This window comes from Zonotrichia leucophrys, chromosome 6 (assembly GCF_028769735.1).
Source record: "Zonotrichia leucophrys gambelii isolate GWCS_2022_RI chromosome 6, RI_Zleu_2.0, whole genome shotgun sequence".
Classification (NCBI taxonomy): Eukaryota; Metazoa; Chordata; class Aves; order Passeriformes; family Passerellidae; genus Zonotrichia; species Zonotrichia leucophrys.
In genome coordinates, this window is record NC_088176.1 from 19938468 (window position 1) to 19964038 (window position 25571).

General features: G+C 42.0%; 1 protein-coding gene and 1 long non-coding RNA gene across 4 annotated transcripts; one reads left to right on the forward strand and one right to left on the reverse strand.

Moving 5' to 3' along the window:
- Nucleotides 1-458: 458 nt before the first annotated feature.
- On the reverse strand, nucleotides 459-15733 carry LOC135449639 (uncharacterized). 3 transcript variants are annotated; one of them, XR_010440801.1, is made up of 7 exons: nucleotides 15673-15724; nucleotides 15011-15058; nucleotides 14850-14898; nucleotides 13986-14188; nucleotides 11303-11342; nucleotides 1844-2026; nucleotides 459-533 (listed from the first exon to the last, which is right to left on the reverse strand). It is a non-coding gene; the product is annotated as an uncharacterized LOC135449639 (long non-coding RNA). The 3 variants fall into 3 exon arrangements; XR_010440800.1 differs by lacking the exon at nucleotides 11303-11342; XR_010440799.1 differs by lacking the exons at nucleotides 459-533; nucleotides 1844-2026; nucleotides 11303-11342 and having other exon boundaries at nucleotides 13486-14188; nucleotides 15673-15733.
- Nucleotides 15734-17905: 2172 nt separating this feature from the next.
- Nucleotides 17906-22857, forward strand: EIF3F (eukaryotic translation initiation factor 3 subunit F). Its single transcript, XM_064717164.1, has 8 exons — nucleotides 17906-18311; nucleotides 18425-18495; nucleotides 18621-18700; nucleotides 19787-19924; nucleotides 20992-21083; nucleotides 21292-21428; nucleotides 21565-21678; nucleotides 22438-22857. The coding sequence occupies exons 1-8, from the start codon at nucleotides 17969-17971 to the stop codon at nucleotides 22513-22515; spliced, it is 1053 nt and encodes a 350-aa protein (XP_064573234.1). The 5' UTR covers nucleotides 17906-17968; the 3' UTR covers nucleotides 22516-22857.
- The last annotated feature ends 2714 nt before the right edge of the window (nucleotides 22858-25571 follow it).

Consider the following 25571-nt stretch of genomic DNA (forward strand, 5'->3'; position numbering starts at 1 on the left):
GTCAACCTCAAATACCACAAACTGCATGACAATGTTACACTGCATGATCTCTCACTTGCCCATCACAAACCATCTTCTCTGTCTTCCAGGTGACCTGTATTTACTGAACAAATATTTAAATATTTAAATACTTTTGACAAATTTCAGACTCGTGACTTAAACTGATCTTTACTGGTACTCACCCTACGGGAAGACTAAACGAGGAATGAAGGGAAGGGCTAGATGTTCCCTTGTGTGCTCTGCAGTGTACTTATTTAGTAGCTTTCCATTCTGTGGCTGTTGCTTTGATTTTCTGAGGAATTTTGTGCTCAGTGGTGCATACCTAACTGTGCAGTGCCTGGCAGTGTGCCCAACCAGCCTGGCAGTGTCTGCTGGTATTTATACTGGACATATTCTACATCTCACAACAGCTGTCTGTGACCTTCTTCAGATAGGTATCATGACAGAGAACTTACCCAATTGCCTCTCTGGCAGTTGCTTTAGCACACAGACAATTGCATGCAAACTCATCTCTGGGGACACACGAGAGTCTACTGCAGAATCACACATAGCATAATATTCTATTAGCATTTATTCTTATTTTCCAAAATTATAATTAAATCATTCTTAGAGGAACTCCTACCAACATATTCTGAACCAACAGGCACAGGGAATCTAGATGCCAAATTTGCCCTTTTGATCACATGTTAAACTCATGAAAGAGGATCCAAAAATTAAAGTCATGTCCAACTTTGAAAAGTAATTTGATCCAAAATACACAAATCAAAGCTTCCCAAGGGTTATATTCTATAAATATAGAATATATTTATAGCTGTATTTTTTCAGCTGGAGGTGGTTTTGAGCTACTTTAATTTAATCAATTATCTTTTAGATAAACATATAATCCTAGACATATACAATGTCAAAACAGAACTGTATATCCCATGTAACAGTTATCTTTTTGAAGACTTAACTCTGCCAGTGAAAATTGTATTTCCAGAATATTGCATTTGAGCTAGGCCAGATAGGCTCTTCATTTTTCCTATTTTTTTTTTTTAACTTGTTAATGCAAGTATACAGTAAAAAGAACATCCTTCTTCCTATCCTTCAAAATCAGATTGGCTGCAAAAAAGAAAAACAAGCAAAAAAACCTGAAACATCATGATGTCAAGATGAACAGGTGATATCAAGAACACTACAAAATAGCTTTTTTTTAAGACCAAGACTTCATTTAGTATACAGTACCCATGAGTGCAGACTCTGACCATTCTGCCTGGCTTGGATAATGAACCAGTGGCCAAAGACTTAGGAACATTTTCTTGGTAATAGCATTGAGTGCTTAAGGGACTCAAAGGGTCATCTGAATGTTGTGAATGGAAAAGTCACCATCCTAAAGAGCATATAATTTTATATATGATGGGAAGAAGAAAGCATTTTATAGGCAGAAAATGAAAATGCACGGTTACAACATGATCACAAGATCGGTGGTTGGACCTGCATATTTAAACCAACACAATTGTTCATATTATTTTGCTGGACTTTTCATTTCTCCAGTCTGGCAGTACCCAGTAACAGAATAAACTGCAGACAAATTCAGCAGTTCAGAGATCAGGTTTAACTTGTAATGAGCATCAGAAGCAGCTTCTGTGACCACAATATGAAGGAACAGAAAGACAATTCAACATAATTTCAAGCTTCCAAATGCTTTTCTTGCAAACATAAGATTAGGATTGAAGGAAATTAGCTGGTTTACAAGTCTGCAGAATTTTCTGAGGAGCAGCAGAAATTCTAATAGAGAATTTACGAAATAGATACACTAAGACCAACTTCATGTTTCTAAGCAATGTCAGGAATTTTCATGTACCTCCATCTTATAGCTTTGTTTACTTTTCTCACAGATTTATCTTCTTGCTGTTTAAAAATTTCCAGCAGCAGTGAAAACTGGATCTTGCTCTTCATTCAGAATCCAACATAAGCAATCTTGCTTACAAGTTCCTTCCATTTCTTTTCTTAGTCCCTTCCTTTTTCCTCAGCGCCTGGGTCTCCACTGAAACCAAGAAGAAAGCTTTGTCACCAGATATATTCAGACCTTTCACAACTAAATCCCCAGAATTTTGATGTCTTTACACTAGTACCACTACAGCTACCTCAGTTATCCATTATACTGGACATACTCCAATTCCCAGCTTGCTCCTAGCCCCCAGCTCTCCAGGGAACCATTTTGTCCCTTCTCCATAATAAGAAAAGAAATGGCCTTCTAAGAATCAAAATTACAATATATCTCTTCAAATCAATGTCACTGTACATATGAAGCCAACAGACACCATTATCCTACTTTGCTATTGTACAGTTGTGTCCTCTGCTGTAAAAGCCCTCAAGTATTGATTTTTCTTAGTATCAATTACCATCTCAACAAAACTGAGGCTGACTGTTGGTCTCAAACATGTGACAATGCTTTGAAGATCTGTTTAAATATTTCTAACAGTGCCTGCTATGGGCAAAAGCAAGCCCCATGAAATGTGGATAAACAGCATTGCCTCACACATATAAAACACAACTTAAAAAGTTCTTTCTAAGCTGTGCATTGAACCTTGCAGTGCCTCTGGCTCATCATTTCATCTGCTCTGCCCTGTCATTTTCTTCTGCCAGAAGTCCCTTCTTGTGGGGCCTCAACAATGCCACACACTATAGTGTTCCACATTGCTTTGTGAGAAACTAGAAGCCACTCCCATTGCCCTCCCTGACACATAGAGAAGGCAGCCAAAGTTCCTGAAAGTGGAGGCAAAAAGGTTGGTGTCCTGAGGGAGTTGATAGTATCAAGATTGCCTATGTGAATGCCTGCATGCTCAAGTTGTGTAACAGCCAGGGAGTGTGCTCCTCGAAGTGGTTCCCTTCTTCTGAGGAAAGGAGAACCACCCAGAGATGTTTGGATTGAGGGTGGATCTATCAGTCCTTCAGATGTTCATGGGCCAGCCCTCAAGCTGCATCCCTCAGTTTGAAAAGGTCACAGATAACATACAGGGGAATGAGTTATTTACTATTAGTTTTAGTACTTTGGATAATGGGGGCTTTTATTCCTTTGGGAAGACACTTTCAAGGTGCAGAGTTAACTTCCCATCCCTTCCAATAGTTGAGAAGGAATGGCAAGTATGGATTACTGGCTGGCCTGTAAACCAGAACCAGCCAAATGTGGCAGTTCATATTCACTTGCTCACTTTGCATACAGCTCCCAGATATCAGCAAAGCCAAGAAAGAAAGTCACTTGCCCAAATAAATGTCTCAAAATTACTGTAATACAAAGCCATCAATTTTCAACTCATTCAGTCATATGGACAGGCATCTACAGAGCTGATATGTAACTCTCATTATTTTCCTGCTACAAATAATGGGGACTTAAGTCCCACCACGTGAGATTATTTACTTACAACATAAAGGAACATTAACTCCTTTCTGTCCTCCCTGTTCATCAGCAGAAATAAAAACAGGAAATGTCAGTAAAACACAATCTTTCAAAATGCACACAAACAATGCTATTTAAAAAAAAAAAAGTACCAAAACTCTAAAGACTTTAAAAATTCCTCCTAAGTAAGAAACAGCTTTTTTATTCCATGCAATGCCACCAGCTGGCTAATCCTGATGATTCATATAGGCAGGTGGAGTTAAAACAGCTTATCAGGGAAACACTCTTCCATTTTTACATAAAGAACACTTGTACACTTTTGACTAAATTAGTTCTCAAGGAACACATGTTGAGCAGCCTGATACCAATGCTTTAGAAAATTCAGATGAATGAACCCAGGCTTTCAAAAATCCTTATATTGGAACACAGTACTTCAGAAGTAAGGTTTAGGAGACTGAATCACAACCAGCATGATTCACAACCTTGTCATACAACAGGCAAGTCTTAGACCAACCAAAAGCAGCTGAAACTTGACTGGACCAAGGACACCTGGAAGTTGACTAGCCCAAAACACATTGCCCTATTCACAACACAGTATCTAACCTCATGCATGTATCTCCAACTCTACAGATATAAACTGCATGAAGATAGCCAGAAAAAACACCTAGAGGTACATCATTATCTTCTCTTTAATGGAAAAACAAAGTGGTTTAATTTGCGTCATACTAGATATTTTAAGCACACCCTACCTTGCTATGAGCTGCAACTCTTATTATTTGTTTATGCATCAGTGTTCTCACCATCCTCACTCCTGACCCATACACCAAAAACAGAGTAGAACAAGATCACAGATTCCCAGTGCAAGTGTGCATCCCAAGTAAGGTGCATTGCTATATTTAATTCTTCTCTGGTTGCCAGTGCATTTCTCTGTGCTAAATTTCAACACAGTCTCAGCACTGAGAGACCCAAGTACCTCTTCACATAGAAACATGTCTTGTTACACTTCTATATAGACACAATTCTTCTGCTTTGCCAGTTGCTATAAGACTAAAAGCAGATAGGACCTCACTAGTAGATCTGGTGAAAAAATTTAAAAGAAATCGAGTCAGACTAGACTAGAAATTAGAGTAGATAGGGCTTGAGCTGACTAATCCAGTAATTTAGTGCACTAACCAGGACTACAGGCAGTGAAGGCCTTTACTCCTCTTTTCCAAAGTAACCTAGAACCCAGAGAACTCAAGGCAAAGCACAGACCTTCTGGGCCTCCAGTACTCCTCCTCACATGGCAGAAGTTGCAGGCTGGGAATCTCAAAGCTTCCCAGTTGCTGCTCTGGCTTGTTCAATCCTTCATTGTGTAATAAGCAACACACAATTTCATGTAACAATTCCAATGTCCAAGGGGTTATATAAAAATTTACAATTTGCAGATAACTGCAAACACAGGGTTTATTCTGAATTGGGGTAGGCTTGAGCTAAAATTTCCTATGAGCCAGAAATACTTCAAAAATTAATAATGCTGAAGAACAAACACTGCTTGTAATTTGGTTTGTTAGAGCATCAGTAAGTGTTTGGGGCACTGCGAAATTCTTCCTAAGGCTAGCACTTAAACACCCTACAAGTACAGAAAAGAAGTTGACCTCAGAATTCAGGTTTTGTTGAATCAAAGTGTTTCACAATGCCAGAGATCGAGAGAAAAACTGTGATAAATTATACAGCCATTATTTAAAAGATGGTGTCCTGGATTTACAGATCATCAATTCTGATAAGGGAATAAAGAATACGATCTGAGGTCAAACCAGACTAGAAAAGAAATTGCTTCATTAGAGAGTAACATGCCTGCTGCTCCTTGAACCACCAAAGTTTTCCTAGCATTTTCTAGGCAATAATCAGGATGTCTTGCTTGTTTTGAATTTGTCTGTTTATAGACAGACAACTGGTGTCAGATTATGCTTAGTCCCTCTGTGAGGACAGAGTTCCTTACACTTACATTAAAGTAAGTATATCTAGCTTCAGCTAGATGAAATCTCAACAGCTTATGTCTTAGACCCCTCACTGTCAAATGCAGAGTCTTAACTAAACTTGTAGGAGTTGTTTAAAATCAGGTATTGGAGGCTTACTCTCACTTATACAGCTCTAAGTACAACTATACAGCTACAGATCAACTACAGAGCCCATCAGCTGCTCCATCCCACAGCATGTTGCTATGGTTTCATTAACTTGAAGCTGAAGCCAATACCCCAGTTCATTAGAGCAACCCACTGAGGCTTCTTTAAATATAGGATGAAGAAAGCCTCCTCTTCTTCCAGACCTCACAAGGTCTGGAGCAGCGAGCAAATTAAAGCCCAAATGTCTTCCAAAACCACCTCTAGCCAAGCCATACAAACCAAGCAGTTGGCAAAGCAAGGATCTTGTTCAAGATGCTGCCAAACTGAATCCTGGGAAATACTGGGAAAGAGATTTTTGTGGCAGTGCTCTTTCCCAGGATGCATTTTTGGTAGCATAGCTGATGCATATTTAGTACAATGTCCTACAGGGAGGACAGAAAGAAGTTTTCAAACTTCTAGGGAGAATCAGATGCTCTCAATCAAGCTGAGATTTTCAATGGCTTCCCCTGGATCCTAACCTCCCAAGAGCTTTGTCTGCTCTCACCATGCTCATATCACCTCATTAGATTAATATCAGGATAATAATTTACCAGGACTGTGACAAGTCCAAGTCAGTGCTTTTGGAACCTCAGAGAAGATATTGAAAAAATGATGAACAAACACCTTTCAAAGGACATCTGTTCATTAGGAGTGCTCTGTGGCCACTTACATTAACTTTGTTTAATATACATATCACATCACAGTATGCTTTGAGAAAGCATATGCTGAGGATTTTTAAGTGTAAATGACTCTTCTTTTTTAGCAATCTTTCTTCACCACTATTCTCCACTGGGATCTTGTACTTCAGATGGCAGCAGTAATGGAATGAAATTACCTGTTCCTTAAGACCATGCTGGAGTTTATGCAAAGGAGATCAACCATATTGTGTAATTTCCATGGGCACAGGCTTCCTGGGAGCAGTAAAGGCAGAGCCCCTTCTGAACTTTGCTGAGGGAAGGAACCCAGTGTCAAAGCCAGTCCAAGTAAATAAAGTCACATATACAAACATGTACTTCTTTGAATGTAGGGATGTATGAACAAGGCTGGTATCTTTGCCACTTGCTCTTCTCTCTGCCTCAAGCTCTAGAAAATTTTAATTTCTCAAGACACCCCGGTATCAATTACCCTGGATAGAAGGGCTAAACAGGCAGGCATCACAACCAATGAGATAAGAATCTGTCCCAACCTGTACTGCAGCACAACCAGCACTTATTTAGCTTTTCTCCTGAGCACTGAAACTCGGGATTTCTTACCCTGAACAAAGCTATCCAGACTGATTGACTGACACCCTTTCCAGAAGGGCAGCAAATAGCTGCTTATATCCTGGTGATTTCTGTGATTACAGTCTGATTAAGAACCCGTCATCTCAGTTCTAGTCATGGATCAGGCACCTCTGTGGCCCAGGAAGGCTGTTTAGTTTCTTCGCCTTCACCTTCTCTGTCAGGATCTGGAGAATGACCAAGTGTTTAAGCTGCAGTTTCACAGAAACTGTTACAGAACAGCATCATCAGGCTGTACCTTCAACACAGCCTGAACCAATCCAAACTGCTGGCCAGCACAGTCCTGCTGTCCTTGCCTCAGAGTGCCACATTCCTCCTTGGCACTAACAGAAGTGACACCAAGAAAGTTATTAATGTTCTCACCAGATCTCAGAGCAAAGATGACACCCACTATATGAGGACAGATCAAGGCCAGAATGGAAAGGCAAGGAGAAATGAATGGCCAATTAGATCAACTTCAGTCATCACAGGAGCACAGATTTTGTAATTCTTGAATCTTATGAGCATTTGAAACATTTTTTCAAGTGCAAGTATTAGATGCAGTATGGAAAGCGTGAATGGAAGGCCAGAGCAGAGTCTCTGGATGAGTTTTCACTATTAAAGCTAAATGGAGTTTATTGGGAAAGGACTCCTCTGCTATTATGAACAGAAGGAGCTCTGTTATTGCCTACAGCAGCCCTCACAGCCAGAAATGGATGGCCCAGAAGCTGAAGTGAGGTAGCAGACAGACAAGAGGGGTCCTCTAGTTGGCAGAGCACTAGAGTGCAACTTGTCCACACAGCAAGTCAGAAGCAGAACTAGGTAGCTGCCCTTCTCTTTTCCTATGTAATCTTTAACAATTTTAGCCATACAGTCTAGTGTTTTCTAGGCTAAGCATCTGTTAGAGCTTATTTTGGCTTTGCTTCAGGTCACAGTCTTGCTCTTGGGAAGGTATTTTGCCAAATGAAATAGAAACCTTCTGGCTCTGGTGCTTGTGAGCAGATATTTAAAATATTGTTTTTGTAAAGGACAACTTCTTTTGATAGGCTGCAAAAGAGCCAAATCCAACTTGATACATTATTACAATCCCTGGAAGCTCTGGTTGGTATTGATTAAAGATTCCATTTTAATGGAGCAGTCTTTGAGCCTTTGCAGAAGTTCTATCCCAAACCCAGAACTTGTGGTGACACAAACTGGACATTACTTAAAACAATTAAGCATCATGTTCTCCTTGCATAGCATGTGTCCTATAATTTGACTTCAGCTGACAAAACAAATGTGTTTAGCAACAGCTAAGATACATTAAAATCAGTACTGCTATGAACCCACAGTTAGAATTATGTCTTAGGAAAGGCTTGCTATTACACAGGAAACAATTCTAGTTCCCATGCTGAACACAGATAATAATGACTGAACACTACATCATGTAAGCCATGTTAGATACTGGACTGTGCTCCAAGTCACTACAGAGATTATTGTATTTGCTTGAGTACCTCAGTCGCAGCAAAATATTGAAAGACTCTTCCTATGATATTGACGTGCAGTACAACAGGATACAGAACTGCCACGAGCAAGCAGACTGAAAAAAGTATATAAAAGTTTTCAAGGAAAGTGAATAAAAAGAGAACAAAAGTGTTCCAGGCTAAAAATGGTTTCTGCAAAACTCCAGCTGACATGGAGCCTCCTCACCTTTGGAGAGTTCTGTTGTAGGAGTCACAGTCACACAAAGCTAACAAGCGCTTCGAGGTGAAGTTTTGCTAACTTGCTGTAGCCAAACATCAGCAGCTCTACAGTTCTTAACCAACGACTCATACATTTCTGTGAGCCTTTATATACCCATAAAAAAGTACAAGGCTTCCACAGAAATGAGAAATATGTTCCACACATTACCTTTTTCCCCACAGCCCTCTGATTTACTGTAGATGGTGGCATGACTGATCATCTGACTACCATCTGTCCAACATCTGCTTCCTAGTGAAACCACCCTGCAAATATAGCTAGCTGGCTCCAGGCTACCAGAACTCATCATGAATACCCTGTTGTATATTGAAGCTATCACTAATGCTGCTCCCTTAAAAAGATTCAGCATACTGACAGAGCCTGAGCTCTCTGGTGGGAGTGTGTGACAGTGATGCTATATTGCCATTAGCTTTTAACACTCAAATATCCTAACAATCCCCTAAACTCTGGAAGTAGACTACAGCAGCTTGTCTTGAAAGTCAAAAAAGAAAAGCCCAGAAAAAAAAACCCCAAAACAACGAAAACCAAAATGCAACAAATACCTCCCCATAAAAACAGAATCTAAAGCCAAACCCAGGAACCAGGAATTATTGAAAGATTTGCAACAATATTACAAGCTTGGCATCATACTTCTCTTGTGTAAGGTAGCATGGCACCTTACACAAGGGAAAGATTTTACGCTCAGGACAGCTACAAACACAGCTGAAGGTGCTTCAGTCATTTTCATACCCAGAGCTTGCTACAAATTATATTTAGGATTCCCATTCTATCCCCTAAAGGCATAGGTAAGCCGAGCCAAACCACTGACTATTCCTGATTTCTATCTGAACTGTAAACCCTTTGGAGCTATATATCCTTTTGTGCCTGTATAGCTCTATCTGAACAGAAATAATATATCAGTTTTCCAGAAATCCAGATCCCAGACTCAAAGCTACTGAAGATTTAAGGTGCCATGACCCAAATTCTGCTTGCAAAGTGAGTTTCTTGCAAACTCCCTCTAGACTCCTAAATATAGTTCTGTTTCCAATAACATGATTCTATTTAATGCCTTCTGCATTTAAACCCATAATCCTTTAATAAGTTTGGGAGTATTTGAAGATTTAAAAAACAAAACAAAAAACACACAACCCAACCAGAAAGCAGTTGGGCATCCCTGAAGTTGATAGTTTATTTGAGTAAGCCATAGGACAATAAAAGGCCAGACTGACCACAGTAATAACTCCCAATGCTGACTTGAAGAAATTAAAAGCAGGCCAGGAAGCTTAATTCTAAATGTGTTTTCAATTGATCTTTGTTCCTGACTGTGTTTAATGGTTAGCTGTTCAAGAAACCCTCTGGGGTTCTGCTAGTTGATTTCAAACTGGGAAACAACAAGCAGTACCACAGAGAGAGAGAGATGCTCTTCTTTTCAAGAGAGTGAATTTAAACACTGCTGAAAGGCCACATACTACTTGTCTCAGAAAAGCAAAAAAGAAAGATTTCTAGGCAGAGGTAGATAAGAGAAGGTGACAGGGCATGGCGAGGGATAGCTCCCATAAATGTACCATTGGCAGAAGGCAGCCTTGCTGGTAGCCACAGAAACAAATGAGTGGGATGATATTCAGTGGTGAATCAGCTTGGTTTTTATTCCAATGCAAAAAAAGATATGCAAAGGGATGTCATCCAGAATAGCAAATGGCAAATGCCAAATTTTTGAGAGAATTAGAAAATCCACATAAAATCTAAAATCAGCTGTGGAAATACTGAACTTCTCATGTTGAATTACACTGTAAAAGTTGTGAAGTTGTAGCTGCAAATACAAATTTAACTTTTCAAAATGGGCCTGGAAATCAAACCTGAACAGTCTAATTGAGTGTGCTTATGTGCTCCCCTCTCTGCCACAATAACTCAAGTTGAGCAGTGCTGTGAAGACCTGTGATTCAGCTGGAGTACTGGGCACTTGGAATCAACCCCTTGTTTGTGCAGACCAGTCCAACCAGCCTGATACAGTTTGCTCAGCCAATGCTGTATCATGCTTTCTGATGCAGAAAGGCAAATTGGCAATCAGAATATAGAAGGTGAATTCATATGTCAGCGCTCATGGTATTTGAAATCCAGACAGATTGGTTAGGACAGTACTTAGCAGAGAGTAACCCTTGCAAGGTTTGATACCAGATGAAATTAAATTTTGCTGCTGCACCTGAGATCTCAGCAGCATGAACTCATCTCAGCTGAAGAATTATTTCTAATTGGGAAACAGTGTGGATACAATACTGTTCTCCTTAGGCTAGTTGAAGACTTCTTCTCTTTCCAAAGTGCACAGGGTCTGGGTCAGGAAATACCCTCTTCAGCTTCCTCTCAAAGCTGTTTCCTCAAAGGGTAAGGTCTTTCCCACCTTCCCTCAGAAAACTGCATATCCTACACATAAACTTATCCTCTACAGGATCATGAGTCATATTTCACAGAAGTGGAAACCTGAGATTTAAAGGTTAAATGACTCCCCCAAAGTCAGTGGAACAGACAAGGGGATAATACTATCCTAATTGTTTTCAAGCACTTCACATTGTAAGAGCTAAAGCATTACCCAAAGTATGTCTCTAGCATTTTTTCAGTTATATGGATGCCTTGCCTTAACATCCCCCAAATGCCAGCAACAGAAATGCATTGGGGCCTCAGGTCTCCCAGGCTCCTACACAGAAAATGTTCCCTCAATTTTATTCCCACTGCTCCTTTCCAGCTCCTATTTCTATATGCAAATCATTATCTTCTTACCTTCTCTCCCTCACTGCCCACTTACTCACCCAACACATCATGATGCAGCTGCCTCAAACTGGAAGACAGCTGTGAAGGGACAGAAAACACTGTTAGACCCTGGTGATATACAAATCATAAGTATTCACAAAATAACATTTTTGCTATTACACATCTTGGCAGGTCTCCCTCCACCATCAAATGAAATATCTCTTTTCCATTCTAGTTACTTCACTTCTGCATGCAGATTTTGTCTCAAGACACCAAATCAAATGTTTGTGCTGAATGACACAGCAAACATTGCCAGTCTCAAAAGTCTTGTTCAACACTTTAGAGGACACATGCAATTTTGGTCTGAGCTGAAATGTACAAACAATGGTCATTTTGACCCATGCCATAAAGGGCACCAAGGAAAAGGATTTGCTTACTGACAGGAGAAGTAAAGTTGTAAAGTGATTGTATAAGAACAAGGGAATGGAAAATGAAATTATCTTCCCAACAAATAGCACACTGACACATTAGCTGTTAGAAGTGTTAGAAGTTTGTAATATTTGAAATCTGCCTGCACAAGAACTTTCACACTTATCTGCTATCAGTGGCACTATGCATAATTTTATTTGGGTGTCAGGTATTACAGGACACAGCTCTTCTCTGTTACAAATGCTTTTAAGTCAAACACAGCAGCAGCAAGTTACCAGACAAAGGAACACTGTGTTTAAGGCTGCCTGCCAGAGATGACTTATTCAAGTTGATTACATGGAAAGGAGAGTAGTGCTGCCACACTTCTACCCCATACTCCCTGGGGAAGAAAAAAAGCCAAGAGTCATATCTAGGTTTCCTTCAGTTCTCACTGCATGGGGTAGGCAGAAATAATATCATGACACAGGGTTGGATTTTGCAGAGTAGTGCACCCAACTGCTCTGCTAGGTCAATGCAAGCACATTCTACCTTAGTTTTAAGTACAATCAGTATATAAAATGCCTCTCATTTGAAAGCTGAGTCTGTCCATGATTTGAGTCAAAAGCAGAAAAGAATCATTATTTTAGATCATCAAGAAGCAGGAATGTCTTGAGAGTTTGAGGAGCTCAGGCTCTCATCAAAAACCCAAACCACCTTTCATTTCCATATATTTCAGCAAAATTTGGGGTTATACTTTCATATATCACATCTTAAGGTTGCGTAGTCTTAATATCTGTAAGTAAATTTCTCCCTAATTTTCCTATGTGAAATGAAGGTAGGATTTTATTAATTATGAGGAATTAAGGTACAATTGCAGTAAAATTAACAAATTCTATCTCATTGATTCAACCTTAATGGTTACTAACCTAAGAAAAACTGCTGCGTGAAATACATGTAATAAACACTGGTGGGAAAAGCCGTATGCACCGATTCCCACTTACGCTGCTCACTTCAAAGGCGGCAGGGTGAAGTCAGCAATTAATTAGCAGCGAGCGGCCGGCAGGCTGCGGCGGCTCCCACAGCCCCTGGTGCGGGAGCGGCCCCGCGGCTCCGGCCGGGCCCCGCGCGCCCTCTGGCGGCGAGCGCCGCGCAGCCCCCGGCAACGGGAGCCGGCTGCCGCCGGGGAAGGAGCGAATTCCCTCCGGCGGGCACGACAGGCAGCGCCTTCGGAAAGGTCTGTCTGCACCATAAAATACACTGCTGGCTACGCTTCTATAGAATATTAGGACTAGCATTTTCAGCCAGGTAACACAGCCAGGAAAAGACTGAACACACGACTGTACAGACGGCGGGAGAGGCATGGTATGAGACAATAGAAGACTCTTCCAGAATATTGCAGAATCATAGATTCATTTACATTGAAAAAGACCTCTAGGAGGATCAAGGTCAACTGTTTACCTGCCACTATCAAGCCCACCACTAAGCCATTTCCCGAAGTGCCACATCTACACATGCTACTTCCCTGATCCAGTGTTCGACAACCATTTCAGTGAGTAAATCTTTTCTAATATCCAATCTAATCCTGCTGCAACTTCAGGTTATTTCCACTTTCAGAATAAAAGCAATTAGCCATGGATCCCAGCACTATGCAGCAATTTACAAAATTAGAACAAAAAACCCACCACCAAACCTACCTTCTCTTCTTGAAGAGCCTATTCCAAGTTTTTACTGATCCATTCCCATTAAAGCCTGAGGGGTTACAGTACTGCCACATCAAAAATCTGCCTTTCAAATGAAAATGCCCTTTACTGCAGTTTTTAAAGGTAGCTCACCCATCTTTTTTTGACAGATCTCTCATTGGAAGCAGTGGAACTCTACATGCAAGAACTAAATAAAAGCAGCTACAGAAATAGGTTTTGGGACATACTTTGACAATTTAAAAATTTCAACACTTCTCTGAGCCAAATATCTGTACCATTTGGGGTTTAGGATACTTTATTTCCACAGCCATTCTTCAGTGAGTATGTGTTCCCATTTTCCCTTCCTCACTAAGTATAAAACTCCAACCATGAAAGTGTCTGTTGCCAGCCTATGGGCATTGCTGTCTGTTAGTTTTCACTGCAAGTTTTGTTATTTCTATATTATTATATATTATTTATATAGCAACTAAAAAGCCCCAAGCAGCCCCCAGTGTGCTATTTTTGATCACCTAATGATAACTTCCATGGCCACTCTAACTTTAGCAAAGGTATATTCTTTTATCTACATGGTATGCAATTGACACTATGCCTCATTATTTTTAGATGGTATTTGGATTTTCACTTTAAGCATTACCTCAGTAGTCCTATGTGTCAGTGTTAATTCTCTGTTAATTAAGGCAGCCCCATAAAACATGACACAAAAGCAGAAAAGGGCCTGAATCCTTTTTGCTGAAATGATGAGGCTGAGTCAGCTGATGCATTGCAGTGGGAGCTGGTGGCTGTCAACAGCTGTCTTTCATCCACTGGTAATCTCAGATGCATCAGTATCTAAGACATCTGATGAAGAATAAATAAGGGAGCTATTATCTTTTTTGAATAGGAAAAAAACAAAGACAACCCCCAAACAAACAAACCAACCCCTCACAACCCAGAACCTGAAGCCATTGCCCATGACTGCACCATGTATAGATCCTGGACAGATTTATAATGGATCCTTGCATGGTTTAACCCAGGCAGCAGCCAAGCAGTGCCCAGCCTCTCACTCACAGCTCCGACAGTGGGATCAGGGAGAGAATCAGAAGGGTAAAAGCTGGAACACTCATGGGTTGAGATACAGTTCAATAGGGAAAGCAAAAGCCATCCACACAAGCAAAACAGAACAAGGAATTAATTCACTGCTTCCCATGGACAGGCAGGTGTTATGAAGCTGAGCAATGCAGAGTCCCCAGGCAGGTGCAAGAGAGAGCCCTTTATTGCAAAACCCAGGCCTTTTTAAGCAGTTAGCCCCTTATCAGCTACCTTCCATTTAAGCACAACAAATGTAATTCAACCAGCAGCCATAAGCCAAAATGTGAGCACATAATGGCTGCATAACTTGTTTTTCTGCCTCCAATTCAGCTGAGTCACTTTCCCATAGTCCTTTCCTACTCAGCCAAGTAGCAGGCCTGAGCCACACTTGGACAAGGATAACAAGGCCCTTCTTTTATTAAGGCTTTACCTGCAACAGGCAGGTGTGCAGCCATCTTCAGGGAGCAGGACCTCATCACCTGTACCCGTTATTTGGGAAGACAAAAAACCATCACTCCCAACATGCCCCACTTCATGAATTGAGCATGATGTCATATGGTCTGGAATACCCCTTTGGTCAGTTTGTGTCACCTGACTGTGTCTTCTTCCAGCCTTGTAGACAGAATGTACAGCAGGAAACTGTTTTCATAATAAAGGAATAAAGAAAACCATTAAATCCCATGACACTAACCAGATAAAACTGCATCCTGAAATGAGGAATCAAATCAATTGTACATATTCCACTTTACCTGTAATGCAATATAACAATTTTCCCCTAGAGCAAGAAATTATGTTAATTTCAGTAATACAAGCAAGATAAGAAGATGGCTACTGATAAAGAAATTACACATCACCAATGAAAGTGCAGCTGACATGACAGCAAATGCAATAATAATGACTCAGTCACAATCAAGGACTACAAAGAGAAATATTACAAGAGCAGAGCTTGGAAACAATTATATTCATCATAGAAATCAGATGCAAAGAAACCTAGCAAGGGACACTGTAAAATCAGAAGGCCTTGAGTTACCATGCTAATCCATGCACACGTAAGAATGTGTTTTCAGTGTCCCTCTAGGCAGACAAATGCTACTGCAGTGGGGTAGTATCTGAACATCTTAATCCCATCAGTAGATCTATGTCAAGTTTTTACCAATAGGCACCATTGATAAGCGTATCTACCCTCCTCTAAAAGTTGTTATCTTATTGCAGGGGTTCCATGCAGTTGTCTCATTATCACAAAAGTTTCATACCTTCTTGGTGTTTTCTCCTGGGCAGCGCCTTTCTTCTTCTTCAGAAAACAACCAACCGACTCCAGTTCCCCTCTCAACCTACTCTTTTATAGCACTCTTCTTCTCATTGGTTACACCTGTGGCCTGTTAAAGTCAGGCCTGCTCCTAATCTTTGCTAATTGGCCCAGCTGCAACTCCTTAGGGGTAAGATTACTTTCTACACCATCTTTATTTTCTTATATTCTATCCCCCTACAAAAAGTAACCTGATACTTTGTGAAACACTATTAATTATAAAGGTCTTCATTTTTCAGCAGTCATTTAGCAAGGAAAAAACAGTTTTATAGCTTGGACAAATCTTCTCCAGGCACGATCACATGATTGATCTTCTTATCATTAGATTTATACAATGTTTGTATTGAGTGGGCTTTGTATGAGCCAACCACTGGTCTTGGACTTTTGAGATACAGGCTATCCATCTTCACTCTCTGACACCCTGTGCAGCAACTGGACATCAACTGATTAAAAGAAGGTTATCACAGTTGCCAGTTTTGAAGCACAACTGCTGCTTCATATTAAGTTGCCCAATTTTAAGGTGAAAACATAAAGTATAATGGGCTATTACAGAGCCTTGCTTGCTCCATATGACTCTGCAGCTGACTATGTCAAGTTAAGCACCAAGCCCAGCTTGATGCAAGCAAGAATGAGATCAAACAGCTACTCTCTTAACAAGAACACCTTGCACATTAGACTCCTCAATGACACATCAAAGCTCTGGGAACAGAAACGTTTTAAAGCTTTATGCAATTTCACCCAGCCACACCTACGAGAAATGAAGGCTGCACGGAGAAAGCCTAAGAATAGGAGATCGAGTTTTTACTGGTACACAGACCTGGAAGTGCTTTTATGAAGAGATAAAATCTGTTCATGCTCCCATACATTAGCTCTGCTTTGTAGTGTTGAAAGGTGTTTCCCACTTATGTAAGAGAAGCAGACTGCTTCCACATAAGCAGAACGTGTGATCCTTTTATTGAGGTGCTTCTGTTATACTCGGGAGCCTTCTTCAATGACATAGCTGAAACTGCTCATTTCCTGATGACCTTAAGGCCTCAACTAATGAAGCAGAGAAAACTCCAAAAGCCATCTGTCATGATAAAATGGTTAACAAAGAGAAAGCAAAATTTGGAAAGAATGCAGTCCCCTTAGCATCTATTGAAAGCATATATGTTTCATTTCACAGAATATCAGAATATCTTCGGGTGGAAGGGACCCACTGGTCCAGGAGTCACACCATGTGTCTGACAGCAGTGTTCAAGCACTTCTTGAATTCCGTCTGATGGTTGAATTCAGGCTGGTGCTGCGACCACTTCCCTGGCGACCCTGTTCCCTGTTCCCACCACCCTCCGGGTGAAGAGCCTTTTTCTAACATCCAAATTAAATCTCCCTGACACATTCTCAGGCCGTTCCCCTGGCTCCGTCAGTGCCACCACAGACATCAGTGCCTGTCCCCCCGCCTCCCCTCACGAGGGAAGAGGCTTCGGGCTGCGATGAGGTTTCACCACCTCAGCGATTCCTGCCCCACCCGCACAGCTGCGCTGCTCGGGAGCGAACCCACGGGCACTACAAGTGACAGGCGAGTGTCAACCAGTAAGTGAATTTGCTGAGCAGTCACTAAACCTTGGATAGGGACAACCAGCATTTCCTCTTGACAGAATACTTGACAACCATTTATTCTTCTATTGAGGCAATAATGACTAACAGCACTTGCTCGTCTCACAGAACCAAGGCCCCAAGGGGTGCATAGCCCCGCATCCAGCACTACTGGAGCACCTTCCCGGGCGCCGCGCCGCCCAGCTGCGTTTGCAGCGCCACCACTGGGAGCCGTGAGGCAGCCCCGGCCGCCTGCGCCCTCACGGCGCCCCGAGCCCGCGGCAGCGGCCCTGCCGTGCCCGGCCCGCCCGCACGAGGGCGCTCACCCGGCCCGGCCAGGGGAGCGCGCGGCACAGCACCACACACCAGGCACCACCCCGCTGCCTACTACGCAGCGCTGAGCGGCGTCTCCGCAGCCAATAAACGGCCTTAAAGACGGGCGGGGAGGGCGCTGCTGTCCAATAGGAGAGCGGAGAGCTGGGAGGCGGGGAATGCGAGAGCCCAATTGAGAAACTTTCCGGCCCCGGGAGGGTGGGAACAAGAGTAAGGCTCAGTCACAGACGGTGCGCGCTTCCTCCAATCAGAACGTCTCTCCTCATTGCCCGTTCCGGATTTGGCTAACAGATAGCCTCAGCTCGCCCGTCTCACCAATAGAAAAGCAGCGCTGCATGACAGACGTTCGGCTCAGCCAATTACTGCCGGTACGAAGGACCCAGCCTCTCTCTTGCAAAATGGCGGCCACAGCTCCCAATGCGGCTCCTCCCGCGGCCGCTCCGCCGCAGAGTCCGACGGCGGCTCCCCCCGCCCCGGCTGGGAGCGCTCCTCCCGCGGCCGCGCCGACTCCGCCGGCCGCGCCGGCCCCGCCACCCGCCGCGCCACTGTCAGCCGCGCTCTCGGGCCCCTTCCCCGGCGGCCGCGTGGTGCGGCTGCACCCGGTTGTGCTCGCCTCCATCGTGGACAGCTTCGAGCGGCGCAACGAGGGCGCGGCGCGGGTGATCGGGACGCTGCTGGGTGAGAGCCGCCGCCCTGCCCTGCCCTGCCCGCCGCGGCCTCGGGGGTAGCGCCCGCCCCCCCCACGGCGCCCCCTTACCCGCTGTCCTCCCTTCCTATCTCTCGCCCCGCAGGCACCGTGGACAAGCACTCGGTGGAGGTCACCAACTGCTTCTCCGTCCCGCACAACGAGTCCGAGGATGAGGTACGGAGGCGGCCCGGGCGGAGCCGGGCTTCTTTCGGCGGGGCGCGACCCCCGCTGCTGCCGGCCGGTGCCCGTGTTGCCCTGCGGACTAAGCCCCCTGTAACCGGCTGTCTCCCGTTCCGCAGGTGGCTGTGGATATGGAATTTGCCAAAAACATGTATGAGCTGCACAAGAAAGTGTCTCCTAGCGAGATCATCTTGGGCTGGTAAGTTGTCCTTCTGCAAGAATATGCAGGTCGTATTGCTGATTCCTTATACTACTTAAAATACATAATTCACTTTGTCACAGTTGGAAAAGCAGAAGCGCTAATGCCCGTGATACTCATACTTTGCTACTCGTGTTACACAGTCAGTGGTAAAGCTCCTGAAGCTCATGAAAAGAAGAGACAGTATTGGAGACTTTAAAGGGTTGGGTTTTGTTTATGCCTAGCAAGAAGTGCTAGAGTGCCACAGAGGAGTGATGTGTTAGAGAATGTGTGTCCAGCTTTGTTAGAAGAACTTACTTCTTGTAATGCAACCTATACCATGGAACTTCACTGGTTAGAAAGAAGGGAGAATACAAAATAGGCTTTTAATGTACCAAAGGTGTCAGGAGGAAACACTGATACCAGTTTGAGTACTTAGTTCTCTGCTGGAAGTAATCTGTGTGTGGGACGTGAAGCAAGATCAGTTCAATGTTACGGGAACAGAGTCTGTATCTGTGTGGCACAGTGTGTTTATCGCTCTTTTCATGCCTACAAAATGGCTTCATTTTGTTTTTGTGTAGCAAGCTTCCTCAACAGCCTTCTAATGGCACAGCAGAGTACAGCTCCAGTGACAGGAGCTTGCCTGAGAATGTGAGATGCTAATTGTAGAGCAGTTAAAAGAGCTAGATTAACAAGTTAGACCTCCTGCAGAGGGATGTGTGATTTGTGGATGAGAAAATTCGTCCAAGTTTGTTTGGTATGCTTTGACTTACATAGATGGAAAAAGCTGGTCTAGAACACAGTGGCACGTAACTGAATATTGGATGTCTGATGTGAATTTACTGATGTTTTATGGCTGGTACTGCAACACTGGCCCTGTGCATATTTTGGACATGGGTGTGCTCAGCCTGTGATTCCTACAATTTTAGGGACAAGTGGCCATAAAGTAAAAAATCCTCAGTTTAAACACTTCTGTTTAGTATGCTGCTACATCTCAGTCTTTGGCAATCAGTGGTTTAGGATACAAACCTGTTACATACCAACAGTATAAAACAATGGGCACTTGGATGTTGGAAGGATGGCTCTTCACCGTGTGTTCTTTTGAAGGTATGCAACAGGGCACGACATCACGGAACACTCAGTCCTGATCCATGAGTATTACAGCAGGGAGGCTCACAATCCAATCCACCTCACCGTGGACACCAGTCTCCAGAATTCACGCATGAGCATCAAAGCCTACGTCAGGTACTCTGGGATTTCTGAGAGGGCAGCAATCTGAGTTACTGAGAGATGCCCCATCAGGGTAACAAGGAATGTAGTGGTGCAGTGTCCTTTCTTGGGCAATATTGTGCAGTAGTTAAACATAGTGGTGAGCCTGGGATCATGGCTTACTTCTCATTAGAATGTCTTGACCATTGTATATAGGCTTAAAGACTTCATTCATTGGAACCTCATTGGGTTGGGGAATCATGACTGAATTTACAATTTTCAGAACATCTCTGGGATATTTCACAGGGTTCACACAGCTGGCAGTAATGTCACTAACTTCCATTACACTGACTGAATGCTAGCCTGTAGGCACAGGGCTTTATGCTTGGCAGTGCACTTATACAAGTTGGAGGATAAATGTTAAAACAATTAAAACAGCATCTTCTTGATGGATCTTTATTTCCCTTAACCCCATCATTCTTATCAATTAACAATGGAGCTTAAATAATAAGAAATTAAACTCTTCTACCTCACCGAATTCCTCCCACTATTGGCTGAGGAGCTCTGCTCTGTAAGGAAAAAGCCTTTTCTTTGTAGAGAAAGTACTGCTTCTTGACTGCGCATCTTTAAAATGGGAACTGTTCCATGAGATCTTATTTAAAGCCTAAATGGACTTCAAGTACTTAGAATAATAGGTATAATAAAGGTGTTGAGAGTGCTTTGTACTTGAATTTTGTCATATTGCTCATTGTTTCAGTCATTTCTTAAAGTGTGAAGTATTTCAGGATGGAAGAGCACTTTCTCTAAAAGCAAGAAGGAACTCTCCTTAAGATGATGGTACTTAGTTCTTCATGCATTCATGGTGATGTCAAACCAGCTAGGAGTATTCTTGGATGAAAAAGAACAATTAATAGCATGCCAGAACTGGTTTCCTGTCCTCAGTTATCCTTGGGTCTTAAAATTGCTGATTTTGGTGAGAATGAGTAATGTAGTCATGTTCATGCTTTAGTGCTAACAGAGATCTTTGAGATGGAAATCTCTTCCTTCCTCCCTTATATGTGTCCTTGCTGAAAACGTTTTGTTGTTCTTTTTTTTTTCCCTAGTGCCCCAATGGGAGTCCCTGGTAAAACCATGGGCGTGATGTTCACACCACTAACAGTGAAATATGTTTATTATGATACAGAGCGGATAGGAGGTGAATGCTTTCTTCCTATTTTGGTTATAACCCTTGTTGTGACAATGTTCAAATGTTTCTTTTACCTGGTAAAACTGCTGTTCTGGCAATTTTACTGGTAATCGGACTGTCTTGCTGAAGCTGACATAAAAAGTCTTCAACAAGTTAAGGGTTTAAACTGGTATCTGTGGCAGTCAGTTTTTTTCACTGATCCTCCTTTTGCTTTCAGTGGATCTTATCATGAAGACCTGCTTTAGCCCCAACAGAGTGATTGGCTTGTCCAGTGACTTGCAGCAGGTGGGGTCGGCCTCAGCCAGGATCCAGGACACCCTGACCATGGTGCTGCAGTACGCCGAGGACGTGCTGGTACGGCCAGCTTCTGTCAGCCAGGAAAAAAGGCTGATGTTAACTTGTGCATCTGGGTTTTCTCTTTATTATTTCTCTTTCTGGGCCATAAACTTTGTGTTCCACTTATGCTGAAGTGTGTTTTTCTTTTGCTTAGTCTGGCAAAGTGGCTGCTGACAACACTGTCGGGCGCTTCCTGATGGATCTTATTAACCAGGTGCCAAAGATTTCACCAGAGGACTTTGAGACCATGTTGAACAGCAATATCAATGTAAGATCTTAATTTATTTCTTCTGTGGCTTGCTAGCAATTTGGAAGAAAGCTTTTTATACAGACATAAATTTGTCTATGATCTATCTTTTCATACAACGTGCTAATAGCTAATTTAGCTTTTTTATTGTCAGTAATTTGGTGTTTTAAGGGCTGAGGGTGGATAAAGAAGCTCAGCATAATCTTGCAAGCAAATGCAGATAAAAGTATTCATTTTTAAGGACTTAGGAATTTTGCAAGTCATCTGAAAACCAGTACCAATTCTTCTTTCATACTGATTGGGCAGTATGAATTACAAAACTTTAAAGAAATTATTTCAGCAATAACGAGTGAATGGGTGACTTGCCAGATTCTTTTGCCTGAGCTAGAGTTCTGTCTCTCTGCATATCACTCACAAACATGAACAGGGTTTTAGCACGCTACCTGATTTCTCCAACAGATTTTTAGAACACTTAAGGTTTTGAATGTGTTGTTCACCCACAGTCTGTAAGACCAGAACTAATTTTTAATTTTTCTTATACCCTTTGACTTCTCTGGTTAACATGGGTGAACTCAGAGTTAAAATTTCACAAGCAGTGTTTCATATGCCAGTAATACCAAAAGCTTCCTGCAAGGGAAGCATTCTTCAGGGTAGGACTTTCAGGACTAACAATATTTTTTGTATCTGATTTTAAAATGCTTTACAGATGTTAAAAAATCAGCTAATAAGCTATAATTTGTTAATATTTCTGATCACTGTTTTTTTTTCCCTCCCTTTCAGGACCTACTGATGGTAACCTACTTGGCAAATCTCACACAGTCACAGATTGCTCTCAATGAAAAACTTCTGAGTTTATAAAGAAACTTTTGCCACCCTACACTTTAAGGAGCCTGAAGAATGAGCAGATACACTTTTCTGTGGTGTTAGAAACTTCCTTGGACTGTAATTTAATGACCTACATGACTTGGTTTACATGGTTATTTCCATTGCTCTGAAAAGCCCCTAACATGTTTTAGAAAATGAATGGGAGCAGCTGCAGTTCAGTTGAGCCTGGTATTTTAAAATGGAATAAGAGAATCTTATGTCTTGTGGATTTGTCTACTTGTATAACAAAATACAGCTTTATTGCAAGAATGTATTTGGAATAAAAGTTCCATTGCAGTGGCAACAATGGCTTCTGTCCAAAAAAAAACTTTCTCATTTATTGTGTAATGAATCCATTCTTGAAAGAGGGTGGGGGGGTAAGGTGGCATCAGGAAAGAAAGAGTGGATGGGAATGAAGTCCAGTTCGTTGCAGGTTTTCTTCCAACTGCTAAAGCACACTGCAAGTGTGGAGATTTGTGTTACATATAATATGCTTTACCATGAAGGACTGCAGAATAGTCTCTGGTTTATCAGTGGTGCTGTGTATATCCCTTCAGCAAGGTACTAACAGACTATGAGACAGTAAATTCAGTTTATGGTATCACTTCTATGCATGTAATTATTTTCTGATTATTTGGGAAAGGAGGTAAAGGTCAATAGCATCAGCCCCTTGTAAAGGGCGAGTTCAGGGAATTAAAGCAACTGAGTTCATGGTAAAAGAGTTTGAAAAGCATTTGTGGCTAAACAAGCTTGACTACTGGAGCTTCCATCTTTGCCAAAGAAGAAAAGGACAGCAAAATGACAATCCATGGGATTTGCGGTTAAAAGTTGGGTATTGCCAAATAGGAATTTTCTATTTCATAATGCTGTACTGCTGCTAAAATTATGTGAAGAGAAACCCCATTTTCTCCCCAAGATAAGTTTGATGTTAAGTAAGTTCCAGCTGGAAGAAAGCAAATACAAATATCAGCTGCAACTTTGCACAGTCTCTGCCAATAACATTACCTTTAGAAGCTGTCTTACAGTTCAGCTGTGCTGAGGGGGTGCTCTGCTTTAACAGAGTTAAGCATCTCTCTTCTACCACAAAACTGTTCCCACCTTACTAGGGACTGTATCTAGTTTGGTGAATGAATTTGAAATTGAATTATGCAAAGAGAGTGTTCTCCAGAACTGGTAATTTGCCAGCTAAATACAAGAATAAGACTCAGATTACAAATCTATAGATCCCATATTGGTTGGTACAATTTAGAGAGGTCCCCCAGTGACTCAATGCTAAATTCCAAGTTCTAACTGCAAGGTCAATGTAAATGAAAAGTGAAGGTCCAGCAACGATCCACATTGAAAATGTTATTTGTGAGCATTAAATAAGTATTAGAACTCAACTCAGTTTTTTATTAGTCTGAATAAAAATGTTTTGCTTTCCTTTCTCTTTTTTAAACTTAATATTCTTAAATTCAGCCATTTAATGTTTCAAAATTTTCATAGCACAGTGTTTTTTGAGGAAAGTTTTGACATGGCATCAAGTGGCAAAAAAGAGGAAGCAGCAAAGGTGGACAAGTCTCTCAATTATTGCAAAGAAGTTGAGTGGAGGTGGGGGGGAAGTAAAATATTATTTCCCTGACCTCTCCTCTGCAGGAAGCTCTTTTTCATTCCCTGTTAGGAAAATGGAGAAAACATAAAAAAGAAAGCTATTCAGCTTTTAGAGTGTTAAAAATCAATATTATTTTATAAGCTGGTGTGCACAAAATGCAAACTTCCAAGAAGAACAATTTGTGATCATTGTGGAATTTGCCAGTCCTTGCAAATAGTGAAGACGTGATAAGGGACAAGACATGCTTCGCTCTGACATCTTCCCAGCACAGTAAGACTGCTATGTTTCTTTTAAAAATTAATACTTTCAGGATAAACTATCTTATTTATAATTTATATTTAGGGAATGCCTTCATAAAAATTCAGGAGGAGGTGGTAATGGTCCACTATTTTTTAACTGATGAGACTCAGCAGAAAAAAAATTCTATATTGTTGGGAATGACAAACGTCATTGTTATCTGCAACTTGAAACTTAAATCCTTGCTGCCAGATTAGCAACTTCATTTGGTGATTATTTCCATGTACTGGGATGAAGGTCACTAAATTTGTGTTTTCAGTTGAATCACTTCAGTTTCTTGGCAGAAAACTTGAACCTGCTGCAAAGAGGAGGCAGTGTTTTGGTGGACAACTTTGCGAACATGTGGACATACGTCACCTCAACCTGAAATTCAGAGGTTCAATCCTAATGATTAAAAAGTGATGTGAAAATGTTGGACACACAACCTTTCCAGAACAGTTAAGCAGAACAAGCTGCTGTTCTCCTGTGCTTTGAGGAAGGGTGAAGCTTCAAGTTCCTCCCAGCGGAGCCCGAGACTGGTTGGCAGCTGTGCAGGGGTTGTGTAAAACCGCGATGCTCAGAGCAGGGCGGGTGGAGCACGCCATGAGTCACCGGCAGCGACTCCCTGGGCCGCTGACCAAGCCCAGGGCTCCTCCTGCCTCCTCACCGGGCTGAACTCGCTCTGCTCCCTGCACGGGGAAGCTGCCCTCAGCAGCTACTGGGACTGCAGTCACAAGGCAGCCTAACACTAGAAGTGGTTTTAGTACATAATGTAGACTTGGGCCACTGCAGCATCCTGTGCCTTTGTTACACTTTGGCCTATGGTTCAAAGCTGACCAGTTCTTACAACAAACTTGGGGGAAGTCTTTGTTTTTAATTTAATTACATTGGCTGGAGTAGAACACTGAAAGTTATACTTTCTATTACTTTAGTGGGAAACAATTTTCCAAACAGGACACATAGAGAAGCAGTAATGCTTTAGCTGCCTACATCACCAAAAATAAATTCCTCTGGAAAAAAAGTTTTGTTTCAGTTCTTTTGACAGCACTCAGCACAACTACGTAGTTGAGCCAAGTCACTCCAGACCAGAATCCTGTCCAGCACCATGTCCTAGGATGAGATGCAAGAATATTACAAAAGTGATGAACAAAAGTTTGTCTCTCCATTAAACTTGAATTTTCTA